The sequence below is a fragment of the Trichechus manatus genome, unplaced genomic scaffold (assembly GCF_000243295.1).
Source record: "Trichechus manatus latirostris isolate Lorelei unplaced genomic scaffold, TriManLat1.0 scaffold00028, whole genome shotgun sequence".
Lineage (NCBI taxonomy): Eukaryota > Metazoa > Chordata > Mammalia > Sirenia > Trichechidae > Trichechus > Trichechus manatus.
The window spans coordinates 16465343-16483048 of NW_004443964.1; the positions used below are offsets into that span (position 1 = coordinate 16465343).

A 17706-nucleotide genomic window follows, 5' to 3' on the forward strand; every position below is an offset into this window, starting at 1 on the left:
TTTCACGGCATGTAAATCTACTGGGCTTAGACAGCTTGAGGTGCCAGAATTACTAGTAAGCTTCTTGTGTCTGTGACTTCTAAGCAGGATTCTCATCACCACCTACAAACACACGCAGACTTCTAGTCTATCGTAAAGAACACAGTTGCTCCTTGCCAGTGGGCGTCCCAGCCTACACGTAAAACTTAGAATCTGCTGTTTACTATTCAGGTCCCTCTATAGCCTAGACCCCATCTGTCTTTTTCAACCTCTTCCCCCAGTTTCTGAGCAAGAACCGTCTGCTTCATTCAGGCCAGGCTCCCTATTGACTACAAGCTTGCTATTCTCATCCTCACCTGCCCTTTGTTCTTATGTTTCTCCTGCATATGATTTAAAGATACTAACTAGTTAAACGGGAAACTCTGGTGGTGTAGTGGTTAAGAGTTCCACTGCCTACCAGAAGATCGACAGTTCGAATCCACCAGGCGCTCCTTGGAAACCCTGTGGGACTATTCTACTCTGTCCTATAGGGTTGCTATGAGTCAGAATCAGCTTGACAGCAATGGGTTTGGTTTTCTTTTAACCAGTTAAACCAGTTACCATTGGTTCAGCCTGAACTCGTGATGACACCGTGTGTGTGTCAGAGTAGAACTGTGCTCCATAAGGTTTTCAATGGCTGATGTTTTGGAATTCGATCACCAGGCCTTTTTTCCGAGACACCTCTGGATGGACTTGGACCTCCGCAATCTTTTGGTTAGCAGCTAAGCCCATTGACTGACAGTCACAGTGTGACTGTCATGTGCTGGACATTTGACTTTTATCATCTCATTGTTTGTAATGTTTAATTCTCCACTCAACCAACCCTATGAGAGAACGTAGTTATTGTCCCTGTTTTGCAAATCCGGAAACTGAGGTATAGGAAAGTTATGTAGCTAAGTCAAGCAAGTTGACTCCATTATGCTATAAACCCTACCCTAAGTCCTATCCATTCTTTACTGTTATTTTTTAAAATTTAAATTTATTTTTGTAATTTTTTGAATAGGTATATTTGCATTGTTCAAAAAGCATGAAAAGCTATGGCAGTTACCATGTTCTAGACACTAATTTAAGCACTTTATATATATTAACTCAATCTTTTCAGCAACCCTATGAGGAAGATAATATTTAAAGATAAGAAACCTGAGGCCAAGATGGGTTAATTATCACAGAGCTGACAGAGCCATTAAGTGGCACAACTGGGATTCAAATCCAGACAGCTTGGCTCCAGAATCCTGGCTCTTAACCACTTTATGTGATTTTCCTCTCTCAGCCCCCATCCTTCCTCTTCCTTGATCCCACTGCACCCCTTACTCCCCAGAAAACCAGAGAACTACTATTACAGTTTGTCTTGTACCTTTCCAGACTTTTTTTGTGCGAATACAAGCAAATACTAATATATATGCTCCTCTTTCCACAAATGGGAGCATACCATACAAACTGTTGTGCACCTTATTTTTCACTTAAAATCTCTTGGAGGTCTTTACTTATCACTGTATTATTTTTTATCTTCCTTATTTATTTGCTTGTTTTAGCAGCTGCATAGTATTTCATTGAATGGATGTCCCTCAGTGTGTTTAGTCACTTCCCTGTCGTCGGATGTCATTCATCCATTATTTGAGGCCCCCTTTCAGAGCTCACCTTCTCTTTAACATCTGATTATTTCAGCCTGCAGTGAGCTCGTTTCTTTGAGCTTCTGTGGCACTCACTAATTTTTATTCTTAATAATGCAAGACTTGTGTATTTTACTGTGACTTTTCCAAAGCATCATATATTTATACTGGGGGCTTCTGAATTTGTGTATCTTATTTTATAGAATGCCTCTCCATTTGGAACATCAAATTTCAAACACTGCAGGCTTCAAAAGATTTACTTCAAGGGACCAGTGGTCAGGTAAGTTTTTATAGTTGGGAAACTTTTTTCACGTATAAGTATTGTGTCTGATAAATACGTTGTAAGAGAAGAGACCTCTTTGGAGCTAAATATTTTTGGCAGCTATTAATATAAGAGATATTTTTTTACCTCTAAGATTATTTTTAATTTGGCTATATTTTAATAGTTTCCTTCTGTTTATCACTTTAGAAGACTAAATTATAGCACGTTTTAAATCAAGGGACAACAATTAGCTAGTTAATAGAACAACATTTTTGTCTTTTAAGTGCTTTCTGGTTTGATCAGGGGCCCTGGTGGCATAGTGGTTAAAGCGCTCGGCCACTAACCAAAAGGTTAGCAGGTCGAACCCACCAGCTGCTCCTCAGGAGAAAGATGTGGCAGTCTGCTTCCGTAAAGATTTACAGCCTTGGAAACTCTAGGGCAGTTCTACTCTGTCATACAGGGTTGCTGTGAGTTGGAAGCCAGTGGGTTTGATCTTTTTTTTTTTTTTTTTTTTTTTTAACTATACCCCAAGGCTATTACTTTGCCTTAATAAATTAGTCTTTTAGGTTATATCTTAAAACGTTCCCGTAGAATTACATAGAAATACTTAAAGAATTAAAATTTAAGCTGACCAGACTGTAAACTTCCTGAGGTAATTCCTCATCAGTTTTATTCTCTGTTTTTTCAATTCTTCGGAGCAAAGGTGCTCAGTAAGTGTTCGTTATGTAGTGAATGACTATCCATATAAAAATAAAATATAAATCAAGAAGTAGGGCATTATTGATAATTGTAATTAGAGGATAAGGTGGCTAGTCTTCTCAGCATACAATTTAATTCTAGTTTATATTTAAAGTATTTTAACAAAATTAACCACTCACAAGTCCACCACTCTCACAAACTTATTTTTTGAATTCCATGTGCCTCTAAGCCTTTTGTTTACCTACCTGTATTATTTCTAAAAATTTATCATTGTAATCGTAAAATAGAGACGATTTTAAATTCTTTTTTCATCTAGTGCATCATGACAGTGTGTTCGTGTTACAGTCGCCTTGGTAGTTATTGTGTTACTAGATGTGTAATACTGTATTATTGTAAAACAGTTCAGTTATTTTAAACGTAAAAATGGTCAGATTTTTATTACAGGCAGTCTCCGGATTATAAACAAGTTCCATTCCTAAGTACGTCTTTAAGTCAAATTTGTACATAAGTTGGAACATGTACATCAGTCAGTCAGATGTTTGTCTTAGTATATAGTGTACTTTTGTATGCATAAAAAACATTAAACACTTGCAGATACACTAAAACATCTTTGACCTAATAATACAGTAATAATCATGTTTTGATGCACGTCGCAAAGTAGTGCCTGTTTGTTATGACAAACCATTGTATGTACCTTGGTTTTTAATATAATAGGCTTTAGAGGGCTTGGTTCATAACTACGGGTTGTACATAAATCGGGTTGTATGTAAGTCGTTCATTCGTAACCCAGGGACTGCCTGTATTTGAAAGTATCATTTAAATTATGCTAAGTTACCTCGGGAGGGGCACTGCTGTTGGATAAAGGGTTTCTTTTTGGGTGATGAAAATGTTCTAAAATTGATTGTGATGATGGTTGCACAACTCTGAATACACTAAAAGCAATTAAATTGTATACTTAAAATGGATGAATTGTATGGTATCTGAATTATATCTCAGTAAAGCTGTTCAATAAATACTAAAAAAATTAATGCTTCATTCAGACTTGTGCACAGATAAGAGCTATATAATCTTACTCCAGTTAATATGTTGCATATAGGAGTGTCTTCTGGGAAGTTGCTTAACTTTAGCTTGTCCTTTTTTTCTTACACTAAGATAGCTTACACAGTGTTACCAATTATAAGATTTTGCTGAGTCAGTTCTTTGGAGAGGAAAAAAATTGCTTATATTTTTAATAACTTTTTTTGTAGCTCTGGTATTATGGGGAAAATCTGTTTATGCTACATGGAAAATTTCTGACCGTGATTCCATACAAGTGTGAAGTGTCATCGTTAGCAGGTGCACTTGGAAAACTCAAGCATAGTTATGAACCAGGTAGGAACTTACCTATATGTTTGTTTTACTGAAACAAAGCATTTTGTTAGCTCTCAGTTTGATATGTAGATTCCCACTCAATTTGCAGAGCCTGTTCTTAATTTTGAAATTTGCCACTGTTCACGGAAACTTCCTTGACCCAGGAGGCTACCTTGAGAGCTGCCCATATTGCAAGTAATGCTGCAGACCGAGGAGCTGCACTGTGTTTTGAACAGCCAGTGTTCTTCTGACTTCAGGGGCAATGAGAGAATCCCCAAGGCAAGATCAGTAATGCCTCTACCCTCCCTGGTTTTCCGACAGCCTCATCTTTGGCTTAATGTTGCTGGGCATATGGCCTTTTACTATATTATGATTTACTGATCTGAGGTTATCAGTAGAATTACGTGGACTTTCAAGCTTCTCTTGAATTGTGCATGAGTGATTGTTATTGTTCGATAGTCCAAAAAATTCCAGAAATTGTGCATTTTGTGTTTTCATAGGCAGTCATGCTGTGCCCCATTTTGTGAACTGGGAAACATCTCAGGAATATGGACTTGGATCACAGAACTCAGAGCAGTCAAGAATTGTAAGTTTAAACATCAAAACAGAAATGTTAGTGCAGATATTGAAAAACAGAAAAATGCTAAATTATTTTAATGATTCATATTTGTAAAACTCTTCCAACTCTGATCTTGATGACGAAGGAATTTGAAGCTTGAATCCAGTGATCTCACACCCTTTATCAGAAATGGCACATATGTCCTTTAGTTAATTTTTATCAGGGTGTGTGTGTTATATGTTAAGGCCCAGGTGTGAAACTGAACCAGTATGCAATCAGCAATAATACCTTTCTGAATCCAGAGATTTTATTTTGTGCTTAAAAATCAAAAACCTTAAAATTTTTGAGGTATTTAATTTGAAAGTTGAAATAAGCCCACTTTTCACTATTTAAAAAAAATATATGCTATTAAAAACAGTTTGTGATTAGAGCAAAAACCTGCTAGTCTCTTTAGGGTGTTCCATATGCTTCTAAATGTGTAATTGATCTTTTGTATTGGTTTGAGAACCTAATCAATTTACTTAATTTCAGTTAAGGACGAGAAAAGTTGAAGTGAGTTTACAGCCAGCTGTTTCAGCATCTGCACAACTTTTATTAACCATAAAGGTAAGTAAAAAAAAATAATAGCTATATGAAAAATCAACACAGAAGATTAAAAGAAATTCCATCTACTTTTCATTTTGTCTTATTTTTATGATCGTTTTTGTAGCTACAGCGAACACTTGTATAGTGTCTTAGAGTTGCCAGAGTTGGTCCAATACTTTGGCTTATTTGACTCTCATTGTGATTTTGTGAGATGATTGATGGCGTTGGCCTCAGCAGTTCTCATTCAACTGTGCATTGGACATGTTTGTAATTTAGTCTCCTAAAATGTTTTGGTTTATCACTCCTTGAATGTTTTTTTCATTCCAGTTTGTGTTTATGAAGCAAAAAGTAGTATTAACCCCAGTTGCACAAGAACGTGTGAATGCTGTTAGTAATCTGACAAGTGTTGAGCTAGGAATTTTTAAATTCGGTGATATTTATTAATGTTCCAGACTGAACTCTTAATTCTGTCCTTTCAGAATGATACAGAAAAACACATTGAAGTAGAACTCCGTAAATTTTTGGCTATTAAACAGACACCTGAGTTTCATACTACTATTGGGGACATAGTAACAGGACTCCTGGGAAGGTGTAAAGCAGAACCATCATTTTATCCCCGGAACTGTCTGATGCAGCTTATCCAAACACACGTGCTTTCCTACAGGTGGGTACCTCTGTATACCAAGTTTCACATACCCTGAAAACGCTTATAAATTATCTGTGATTGCAGTTTTTCTTAATACGTAAAACTATGATGTGGAATTTTCTTTGTCTTAGCTTATGCCCTGGCTTAATGGAAGTTGCCTTAGAAAAGACAGACGTGCAGATTTTACAGCTCTGTCTCCAGCAGTTCCCTGACATTCCTGAGTCGGTCACCTGCGCTTGCTTAAAAATTTTCTTAAGGTAAGTTAGAAGCTGATGGTCCTTTTCATTCACTACATTTTTAATCTACTGCATTATTTGATTTCTAAAACTTTGAGTGCCTAAAAAGTAAAATTTTTTCCAATAAGTTCGAGATGTGATAAGAATTTCTTGCTTTCAATTAACATCATAGCATTGATGATGACAGTCTTCAAGAAACAGATATCAGTACGGAATCGGTTTTTGACTATAGTGATACTGTACGAGATGAGAAAATGGAAGAGCAAACTGAAATTATGGAAAATGGTTTCAATCCTGAAGAAGATAACAGCAATAAAGAAAAGCCTCAGGGTACAACAGAGGAGACCACTTTGAGCCCTGTAACACCCAAAAGAGCAGCTCTGCTGTATCCTTGGAAATCCAGAGTTTCCTTAAACTGTCTCTGTCTATGGACATAGTCATGTGCCAAAAAATAACTAAGAGGGGGTAATTAGATCATTTAAGGATTTTTTTTTTCTTTTTTCAATTTCTGCTTGAAAATGGATTATGTTCAATGCTACATTGAAATAATGTACTTAAACCTGTTTTCTTAATTAAGAAGCTATACTAAAGGCAGAAGCTCCATCAATTCTAAAAATTAATGTTCTAAATAAATAGACCAGTTACTGGTAATAGAGAAATATTCCAGATGATCACTAGTGATTCGGGGGGGGGGGGTGTTAAGTGATAGAATTCTTCTAGATAAATAAAACATTTTGTATAAATTTAGAAAAATATTATTGAGGAAGGGCATTACTCATAATTTAAATAGCATGGAAATAAGATTTTCCTTTAGTCCTAAGTAGAAACGCAGTTCTTCATTCAGCATATAGTGAAGCATTCCTTTTGCCTCACTTGAAAAACATTCCTGCACAACATGTCACAGTAAGTATTCTTACAAATCCTGTAGAATCTTGTTTCTGGTTTATGTTTCTCTGCTTGACTCTAACCAGCTGCTAGAGCAGTCTAAAGCTCATCAAGTTCTTTGCCGTGAATAAGGGGCTGCTCAGCCCTCATGGTGAAAAACTGTGCCTAGGAGACTAGAGTGATATTTGGGTGGCAGGCCTTGACGTGGTCCTTGTGCCAAGCCTGAGAGCCGGGTTAAGCCATCTCAGTTATAAATGCCAAACACTAAAATGCCAGGAAAGAATTCTCTCTTCTCTGCCTGTTACTAAGGAACCTTTAGGAATAGAAAAAGCTCCTCACCCCAAACCACATGAGCTCCTCATTGATGGCAGGTACTGCATTGTCCTTTTTTTGTGTGCCCCCAGATACCTGGCACACTTGTTTGATAAACAGTTAAATGGAACAGTCTCTGTTAGTTTTATATAGAGAGAATTTTTTTTTTTTTTCTAATCAGTGATAAATTGTCCCTTTTTTCTCCTACCCAGCTATTTCTCCAGTATTTGTATTTTCTTTATCTGAAGTGTAGTGAAAATGCTACTATGACTCTTCCTGGAATACAGCCTCCAACCCTGAACCAGGTGAGATAATATACTTAGTTTGAGCTGGTGCTGGAAAAAGTCTGCTGAAAAGGTCATATAGTGTCAGAACCTGGAATTCAGTAACTGGTTTCTCCTTGATTCCTAGTGCATATGATGCTCCTCCCTCACCATGCACACAAACCACTGGAGTGGGGAGGTAGAGGGAGTCTCTATTTGGTAGATAGATTTTTAAAACTATAGCTCTATAATACAGGACTTAGATTCATCTTAAATTTCTTTTTTTTTTTTTTTTAAATCCCTTTCTAAGCATTTCCTTAGTTGCATTGGGAGAAGACAGGGAGAGGCTGATAATAGGCGCTCTCCCTCTAATATACCACTTAAGAATAAGAGAATGAAAATTAATGAGGTAATGTTCTCAAAGAATCTCATGGTAGACACTCTTTAAATACAGTAATTTATGTCTAGAAATTTTCTTCCTATATACCAACTTATTTTCCTTTTTCTCTTTTTGTCTCTCTGACACAAATGAGATCATAGTATACATGCTATCTGCAACTTACTTTCTTTTTTCCTTCACTCAACAGTGTTTTGGACATTTTTTGGACTGGTACACATACATCTGCCTAATTCTTTTGAACCACTGCATACTACTTCATTTTATGCATTTATCTTAATTTATCAGTCCCCTGTTGATAGACATTTAAGTTGTTTACAGCTTTTTATTATTGTAAACAAACCTTTATACGGTATCCTTCTGTACGTATGAGAGAACTTCTGCTGGGTAGGTTCTCAGAAGTGAAATTACTGCATCAGAGGGTGCATGCAATTTTTTGAAAATGCCAGATTACCTTTCAGAAGGGTTGTGACAGTAGACACTACTACCACCACCAAGGTGTGAGGGCTTATTGCTTCACATCCTTACTAACACCTGGTACTGTCCAACTTTTGCTAATTGGATAGGTTACAAATGGTACCTTGTTTCCATTTCTGTCTCTTTGATAGTGAAAGAAGTGGACCATCTTTGCTGTTTCTATTTCTTTTCGTGAACTGCCATGTCAGAGTCCTGCCAATTTTTCTATTGTGTTTCCTATCTTTTTTTTTTTTTTTTTTGCTTATAAAGAGTTCTTTGTGTTAACCTTTTTGTATCCTACATTATAAATGCTTTTCCCTAGCCATTTGTCTTTTTACTCTGTTTATTGTAGTTTTTGCCATAGAGAAGTTATTAATTTTTATGCTATCAGTATTTACTCGCTTTTCCTTTATGGCTTCTTTAGGCTTATGTTATGCTTAAGGTCCTCCCCACTCTAAAATTATAGAAATAATCATCCTGTTTTTGTTTAGTACATTCATAATTTCTTTGTGTGTTTTTTTTTTTTAATTTAATTCTTTGATACAGACAGAATTTATTTTGGAATAAGGAGTTTTATCAAGATTCGTTTTTTTTTCCTTCAAAATTAGATAGCCAGTTTTTCATGACAGTGATATTTGCGTGTTAACTATACCATTTGAAGATGTAGAACTACATGGGATACTTTTATAAATAACTTTATTTTAGTTCAAGGTAGCTCACCTACAATACACAGCACCCTATTCTTGGGGTGTAGTGTATCTTTCAAAATAAAGGATGAGTGAGTTCTATTTTCTTAACTGCAAATAATTACCAAAACCAATTTTTTTAAAAATAAGATATAAGCACTGACTCTTCCTTGGATTAAATATCACCCTGACTTTCTTATTATCTATGAATCCTATGAAAAGGCTCCAGTTATGCTTGTCAAATATCAAGTATAAAAGTGAAAAAGAGCCTTTTTATGTTACTTAGAAAGTCTCTCCATGTCTAAACTAAGATGTGCAGACTCCTATTAAGAAGATTTATATTTTTTATAACTGTTTGATGTAATTATAGACTTTGTAAAATGAATTAACCTAAACTTAAATTTAAAATCTTAACTTTCTTTTCCTATTTATCTTCAGATTATGGATTGGATATGCCTACTTCTAGATGCTAATTTTACTGTTGTGGTAATGATACCAGAAGCAAAAAGGCTACTGATAAATCTTTACAAGTTTGTGAAAGCCCAGGTTTGTGACTGTTGGATATATACTGAGTTCTGTTTGTATTCCCAAGCACCACCTAACTATCATTTGTTCTTAAATTTTGTTCTTGAAATAGTCATTAGTAATCATGGAGGATTTGTTTATAGGTCAAAGTTATGGTAAAAGTTAACTCTGACAACTTTTTTTCTTTAGATAAGCGTTTATTCTGAGCTCAACAAGATTGAAGTAAGTTTTCGGGAGCTACAGAAATTAAATCAAGAAAAGAATAATACAGAATTGTATTCAATCGAAGTGCTGGAACTCTTCTGACATTATCAGTTTTCCTTCATAGACGTTTTACAAAGCCCTTTTATGTGAACTCTTCCTACTTATCCAGGCAAGAGAGGTGTTTTGTTTGTGGCCGGCTCTCAATATCAAAAACATGTCAGCAACTACCTGGGACTATTGCTTGTTGATGCTGGCTAGGTGTAGGGTCGCTATGAGTCAGAATCAACTTGACGGCAATGGGAGGTAGGACTGCAGGTTTCACAAGAACCTATTCTAGTTTGTGGATGTTGATGGAAGAGGTTCTCGAACTTTTTTTACACATGTAACTAAGCCGATTTTAAGTAAATTTATTTGTGTATTGATAAAAGTCTAATTTCTTATCATACGTTTTGAGTAATTCTTTTAATAAAAAAAAATCACCACTGAAGCAGTGCTTCTAGGAAGAAAGTAGTTTTATCAAAGTCAGAGGCTGCCCTGGCTCATCGGTGCTCATGGCAGAAGAGGTCAAATCCACAAGCAGGGCAGGGAGGGGGCCTCATGCAGGGGAGAGCTGTCTCCTGCCATTTTCCTTTATTGTTATACCTGTTTCCACTCACCTGCTTACCTACCCAAAGATTGAAAAGTTTCTCTTTCTATATACTGTCTCTCAGATTACCTCCATGATTAATTGATAGCAGTCAATTTAAGATATGAAAGTATGCAGTGAAATCTGTAAGATCCAGACTTGATAGGACTGCCTTGTTTTTCCGAGTCTCGCAAGTTTTCCGCCTTTGAGAGGGTACAGTCTTACCACTTTTCTATCAGTTGTGTTAGTGGAGAATATTTGAGTTTTCCTTCTCTGACAGGTTTCTGCCTTGCACAGGTTCTGGCTTTTGCAAGTTTTAGTGTATTACCAAATAGTTAAAAAAGAAAAAAAAAGCGCTTCTGAAAATAGTTTTATAGGTTGATTAACCATACTTTCCAGTTTTAACTGTTTGAATTTAGGACAAATGGAAATGTTTTATGTAGAAGAAATGGATGTTTTTGTTTCTTGAAGATAAACGCAGATTATTTTTGTTAAATTTGAAATCACTTTCAGATGATAATGAAGTTGTAAATTATATTTAAGAATTAAGTTTCCCCAAAGTGACCTGAAACCCTTCTGAGCTATGAATGAAAGTCTCTGTTGAGTAAATGATTTTGAAACCTGTTTTAATGTGAAGAGTTACAATACGTTTTTAAAAAACAAAAGTCCTCTGAATTCTAGTGCATAAATATAAGTTCAAGGGTGATTCTAGAGGCCAGCTTTACAGAATCGTTTAATTTCACTTGGCGTTAGAAAAGTGAAGGCATTATTTCAGGTCACTCTGTGGAAACTTGAGTCACAACTATGGCAGCTCACACACAGGTTCTCCTCAGTCATTCTTACTATTTTTAGACCTGAAAGAAAAGAAATACCAAAGATAAGAGTATATATTGTCATGCTTTATACAGTGGGACCTTTTGCTCAACCATTTTTAACGAAAGCGATACAGTTCTTCTCAGCAGCAGTGAAAAATGTAGGTCTCCACAGTATATCCCCTTTTTATCTTTTTTGCTGAACCATTTAAGAGTTACTTGCAGACATCAGACATTATAAAATTGTGAATTTCTAAACTTTTTATGAGCTTCAGGGTAAGAGATCCTTTATGATTTACAGATCCATTTTATGAGCATTAAGATAATTTGGGATTTTCACACTTCTAGATTATAAACTATTGATGATTTTATTTATAAGAAGTCATAATTAAGAGACAAGTCTGATTGACTTGTGGATTCTTTGAGCCAGAGAAAATAAGATAAGTAACTGAAATTCAGTGACAGTTCTTAAATTGCCATTTTGTTCTTAGTGACTCCTGATTTAGTTGTACTTGAAGATGGCTTCTGCAGTGAAAAATGACCTGCCTGGTCAGGAATCAAACAAGGCCTTTGAGGCTGAAGAGGTAAAAGGGAGATTTCCCCATGCCCTCAGACTTTTGTCTGTTTGAATAAACCTTCTATATAGGGTTCTTGTAAAGTCTTTGTTTTAAGTTGAATAATATGGGTTGTAAAAGCATACCTACTGATGCTTAAAATTTCTGGAGTGTTGTCAGATACTTGATAAAATATGGCTACTGTACACAAGGATATAAAGTATCATGACTAGCAGAATTGAATCTCATTTTAATTAAGCTGAAAATTTTAATTGCCTGTCAATACTAGTTGCATATCGTTTCTAGGTTATCTGCAATCAAAGTCACTGAATTTAGAAATTTAAAAAGGATTTTAGAGAAACATAGATTCTTGGGGTGAGTTCTTCAAGGCAAGGACTATGTCTTATCCTTTCTGTACTCTGAGCACAGGACCACTGGCACATAAGTGTTCAGTAAATGGTTATTGAATAAAGTTATTGAACAGTGGATTTTATCTGTCTTACTGTAGAGTGATACTTCTTAGGGTTTGCAGCAGTTACTTTTTCCAGGAAATAAATCATCTATGTTTGTTCACTAAATATAAACAGTGTTGTCTTCTACCTCTAGGATTTTTTTTCCACTTTTTTAAAATTGTGGTAAATATATGTAACAAAACGTTTTCCATGTCAGCAGCCTTCACATGTACAGTTCGGTGACATTAGTTATGTTCATCGTATTGTTCAACCATCACCCTTATCCATTCCCACATTTTTCCATCATAGGCTTTTATTTTTTATAGCACTAAATTGTATCTCACATTTGTTTCTGATTACATATACTATATCTATATAATAATAAAAGAATTGTTCTTTAAACTGAAGTTCTCTGTCTAGGAGATGATTTCCTGTGAACCATATCTGTTTTCTGAAGGAAATGCAGACTAATGCAGACATTATGAAATGGTAGGTTATCATTACTACTTAAGATTATTAGACATTTATTTGCTTTTTTTCTCCTTAGCCTTCTTTGTAAATGTTTGGTGACTATCACTCTAGCGGAGTCCATTCTGGACCGTGTATAGAACTTAAAGATGGACTTCTTACCACAGCTCTTTATTTTGAAATTTTTAATCCTACAAAAAGTTGCAAGAAAAATACAGTGAACCCATATTATTGTTAGCTGCTCTCAAGTTGGCTCTTGACTCATGGGACCCCACATACAATGGAATCAGACCATTGTGATCCATGGAGTGTCTATTGGCTGCTTAAATTTTACCTATTGATAACATTTTATCATGTTTGCTTTGTCTCTCTCTCTATATATATATGTTTATTTTTTCCTGAACCATTTGAGTGTTATTTACAGACATCCAGATACTTTACACCTAAATACTCTAGCTTGATCCTCTAAAACAAGGGTCTTCTTCTATATAACCACGATGCAGCATTAATACAGTACTATTACCTAGAATGATTCAAATTTCCATAATTGTCCCAGTAATGTCTTTTATATACCTGGACTTTTCCCCTATCCAGGATCTGTTCAAGGATCATACATTGCATTTAGTTTTCATGTTTCTTTAATTTCCTTTAATCTAGAACGTTTCCCTAGACACTGTCATTTTTTTTTAAGAATGTAGGCCAGTTGTTTTGCAGAGTGTCCCTCAGTTTGGATTTTCTGGGTGTTTCCATATGATTAGATTCAGATTGAACATTTTTGGGAAGAATGCTACAGAGAAGGACACAGGTTGTGATGAGTTGTATCTCATCATCAGTGAAGTTAAATTGGATCACTTAGTTAAGGCAGGTTTACCAGATTACTTTACTCTAAAAGTACTTCCCTTTGTACTTTATAAGTTATCTATGTGTATCTTTGAGACTGACTGACTGTCCTGCTCTGGAATATTCTTCCTCCTCAACAGTGGTTTTAAATCCATTGGTAACCCTTACCTCTTCCAGCTTTTGGTAGCCCCAGGTGTTCTTGGCTTGTGGCAGCAGGACTCCAGTCTCTGCCACTGTTGTCATCTGGTGTTCTTCCTCTGTGTCTCTTCTCTTTTTATAAGGATACACTCATATCGGACTGATAACATCTTCAAAGACCCTGTTTCCAAACAAGCTCATGTCCACAGATACCAGGGATTAAGATGTCAGCATATTTCTTTGTGGGGACAGTTCAATCCGTCACAGTTGCCTTGCTTATTCCTTCCCCATTGAAGAGGTTTGCAGTGTTTGCAAGGCTCTGTAGTGAAGACTGAGTGTGAGGCAGATGCCATGAGGTTGTGAAGATATGTCAGTATGATTTGCACCATGGGTGGTATTTAAGATGGCTGTAATAACCCCATTCATGTTGCAGAAACAAGTATTATGAAAGGAGCATCTTCATGGAGAATCCGACGTCATCTGACCACTGCCCTCCACAGGAGTGGGTGGAGAGAGGTGGCTATCGAGAGTTATAGGTGGCCTTCTAGAGTGGAGTGCCTCTCACAAGTCATGAGCCCAGAGGATAAAAATCAGAAGTTCTGTCCTGGAGATTAAAATCAGGAAAGTAAGCCCATCAGCTCTCAAGAGGGCTCAGCAGCCAAATACTGTCATGGTTCAGGGAAGAGGGACAGGAGACTAGATGAAGTTTGCTGACGAAATGTCTGCACTGATTTGGGCTTTTTATGAACAAATGTGCCAAAAAAGTGCCTATTTACATTTTTGGTGTAAGTATAAATTAGTACAGCCTCATCAGAAGGTAATTTGGCAATATCTATTGAAATGTAAAATTGATGACCCTTCGGGCCATTAGTTAATAGGAATTTATCCTGCACATACTGGCACATATGCTCACAGAAGTGTATACAGGGATATTCATTTCTACCCTGTTTGCAGTGGCAAACATTTGGAAATAAATGTCCAAGAGAATACTGGTTAAATAAATAAATATGGTAAGTTCATGCCATGGTTTAACTTAGAGGCATTAAAAAGAAGAGGCATCCCACAGAGCCGCTGGGTGGGTTCAGACTGTCAACCTTTAAGTTAGCAGCTGAGCACTTAACCATTGTGCCACTGAGGCTCCTTTAAAAAAATGACATATTCCATAGAAGAATCCTGATCAAAAGGGGGGAAAATGCAGAACAGAATTTGAAATGCTTATGGAGTCTAGACTTGCTGGAGCCATAGAGGGTGGATGAACTCCTGAAACTATTGCTCTGAGATAATCTTTAAACCTCAAACCAAAAATATCCCCTGAGGTTTTCTTAAAACGGAATAATAGTTTAGCTTAACTAGTAAAAAAAAAGTCTGCCTTGAGCATTATACTGTTTTAAGAACTATCTATATGGGATCAAAGTGACAATAGCAACTTGAAAGATTGGATAAGGAACCTTCCTGGGCAGTGTTAATAGGCTAGGAACAGTTCAGAAAAGGAGAGTGAGAATGGTTGCACAACTTGAAGAATGTAATCCATGTCACTAAATTGTACATGTAGAAACTGTTGAATTGGTGTATGTTTTGCTGTGTATATTCTCAACAACAACAAAATAAAATTTAAAGAAAAAAAAAGGGGCAGCTCAGCATGTACTGATACGGAACAACCTCCAGAAAACAGAAGAAAACCAAAAGCAAAGTGCAAAATAGTGGATGTGCTATGATTGGTATTAAAAACAGGGGGAAGTGGCATGGGGTCTTTAAAGCTAGCGAGCAGCCATCTAAGATGCATCAATTGGTCCCAACCCACCTGGAGCAAAGAAGAATGAAGAATACCAAAGACACAAGGAAAATATTAGCCCAAGAGACAAAAAGGGCTGCATAAACCAGAGACTATCAGCCTGAGACCAGAAGAACTAGATGGAGCCCGGCTACCACCAATGACTGCCCTGACAGGGAACACAACAGAGAATCCCTGATGGAGCAGGAGAAAAGTGGGGTGCAGAACTCAAATTCTAGTAAAAAGACCAGACTTAATGGTCTGAGACTGGAGGAACCCCAGAAGACATGGCCCCCAGACTCTCCGTTAGCCCAGAACTAAAACCATTCCTGAAGCAAACTATTGAAATATTAGACTGGTCTGTAAGACATAAAATGATACTTGTGAAGAGTGTGCTTCTTAGTTCAAGTAGATACATGAGACTAAATGGGCAGCTCATGTCCGGAGGCGAGATGAGAAGACAGAAAGGGATAGGAGCTGGCCGAATGGACATGGGAAATCGGGGTGGGAAGGGGAAGTGTGCTGTCATATTATAGGGAGAGCAACTAGGGTCACATAACAATCTGTGTATAAATTTTTGTATAAGAAACTAATCACCTAAAGCACAATTGAGAAAAAAAAAGATGTTTACACTTAGAATATTGAGAAGACACATAAAATATATTAGTAACAATGATTGCCTCTGGAGAGAACACCTGTGTTAAGAATTCAACTGACTTTTCACAGTAAATACCCGTTTGTATCTTTGGAATGTTTTACTACCCACGCCCACCCCAAATAAATAATTTTTTAGGACACTAGTTTCTGAGCCACTTCATCCGGTAAGGGATAAAAACATTGCTTTTTTAGTTCTAACTCCCGGTGGCAGCTCTACCACTACCCCTGGTCCAAGCCATCATTCCTGCAATTGAATTACCTCAAAAGCCGCCGTCCTTGTCCCCTTAACATAGCAGCTGGAGTGATCTGTTAAAAAATGAGAAAATCATGTCAGTCTTCTCCATCAAACCTAAAGGTCCAGCCCTGTGTCCTTCTCTCCTTTTCCCCTCTCCCACCCCAGTGACCTCTCCAGCCTCATCAGCTGCTCTCTTGCTCAGGCTTGTTCCTGAATCCTCCTGGATGCCTTCTTCCCTCAGCTTCTTGGGGTTTGTGCTCAAAGGTCACCTCAGTGAAGCCTTTCCTGACTCCCTATTGAAATCACAAGCTCCTTTCTACCCCCACATGGCACTCCCTAACACCTTTCCCTCACTAACACCACCCCCCCTTTTAAAACTGTTCACTAGGCAATGTGCACTGTGTTTTACATACTATTGTGTTTTTTGTCTGCCCATATAAACAGGCAAAGGGTTTTTCCTGTCTTGTTCTCGGCCGAAGTCCTAGCACCTAGGTCAGCATCTGGCACATAGCAGGTGCTCAAGATCTACTTGCTGAATGAGCGAACAGCCAGGGCCACAGATGAAGAAACGAAGCCCTCTGCCCTGAAATTGCTGGCAGAGAGCCACGAGGCAGCGCTAGTGCCAGGCAGCCAACTTACAGACAGCCTTGCCACTGGGCATCCCCTTGCTGCTAAAGGATCCTTTCAGCTGAGGGGAGAGGACTTCCTGATGTGAGAGTTCATTTCCTTCCTCCTAAGCTCTCGTGTTTTATCTGCCTGAGCTCCCGCTCTGTGTTTTACAGCGATTGGAATTAAGAGCTGTGGGCAACAAAGGAAGGACACTTGTTGAAAAATCTGTCTTTCCAACCTCACCGCTGCCCTCAAAGGCAGGGGAGGGAGTCCAGTCACTGCAGGTAGAGCAAACGTGGATCTGCTTGGTGAGGTGTTTGATTTGGTTATAGCACTCCTCCCAGAGATTTTTGTGTTAGCGATTATGGTAACCACTGTTGTGGGTTGACTTGTGTCCCCCAAAACGATATAGTAAAGTCCTAGCCTTCAGTACACAGGAATGTGGCCAAGTTAAGATGAGGTCATACTGGCAAACACCAATATGACTGGTGTTCTTGGAAGAAGAGGAGAAGAGACAGAGACACACAAGGAGAAAGCCATGGGCCAGCGAGGAAGAGATCTGAGTGACGCTTCTACAAGCCAAAGAACAAGGATTGCCAGCAACACCAGAAGCTAAGAGACAAGCATGGAACAGATTCTCCCTCAGGGCCTTCAGAGAGAGCATGGTTCTACTGAAACGTTGATTTTGGACTTCTAGCCTCCAGAACTATAAGAGAATAACTTTCTGTTGTTTTAAGCCACCCAGTTTGTGGTAATTTATTAAGGCAGCCCTAGGAAACTAATCGGAGCCCTGGTGGTGCAGTGGTTAGGAGCTCGGCTGCTAACCAAAAGATCAGCAGTTTGGATCCACCA

General features: G+C 37.5%; 1 protein-coding gene across 7 annotated transcripts in view; it reads left to right on the top strand.

The window, feature by feature from the left end:
* NOL11 (nucleolar protein 11) overlaps positions 1–11522 on the top strand; it is a 33417-nt gene extending 21895 nt beyond the window's left edge. For 2 of the 7 annotated variants that reach the window (XM_023729307.1, XM_023729312.1), the window contains 11 exons: positions 1832–1908; positions 3837–3960; positions 4440–4525; positions 5030–5104; positions 5563–5747; positions 5861–5986; positions 6138–6350; positions 6787–6868; positions 7375–7467; positions 7736–7834; positions 9403–9670. In XM_023729307.1, the coding sequence (XP_023585075.1) occupies positions 1832–1908; positions 3837–3960; positions 4440–4525; positions 5030–5104; positions 5563–5747; positions 5861–5986; positions 6138–6350; positions 6787–6868; positions 7375–7467; positions 7736–7834; positions 9403–9648 (1406 nt within the window). In that variant the 3' untranslated portion in view covers positions 9649–9670. The other 5 variants (XM_023729309.1, XM_023729311.1, XM_004374206.2 and 2 more) reach the window with 5 other exon arrangements.
* The last annotated feature ends 6184 nt before the right edge of the window (positions 11523–17706 follow it).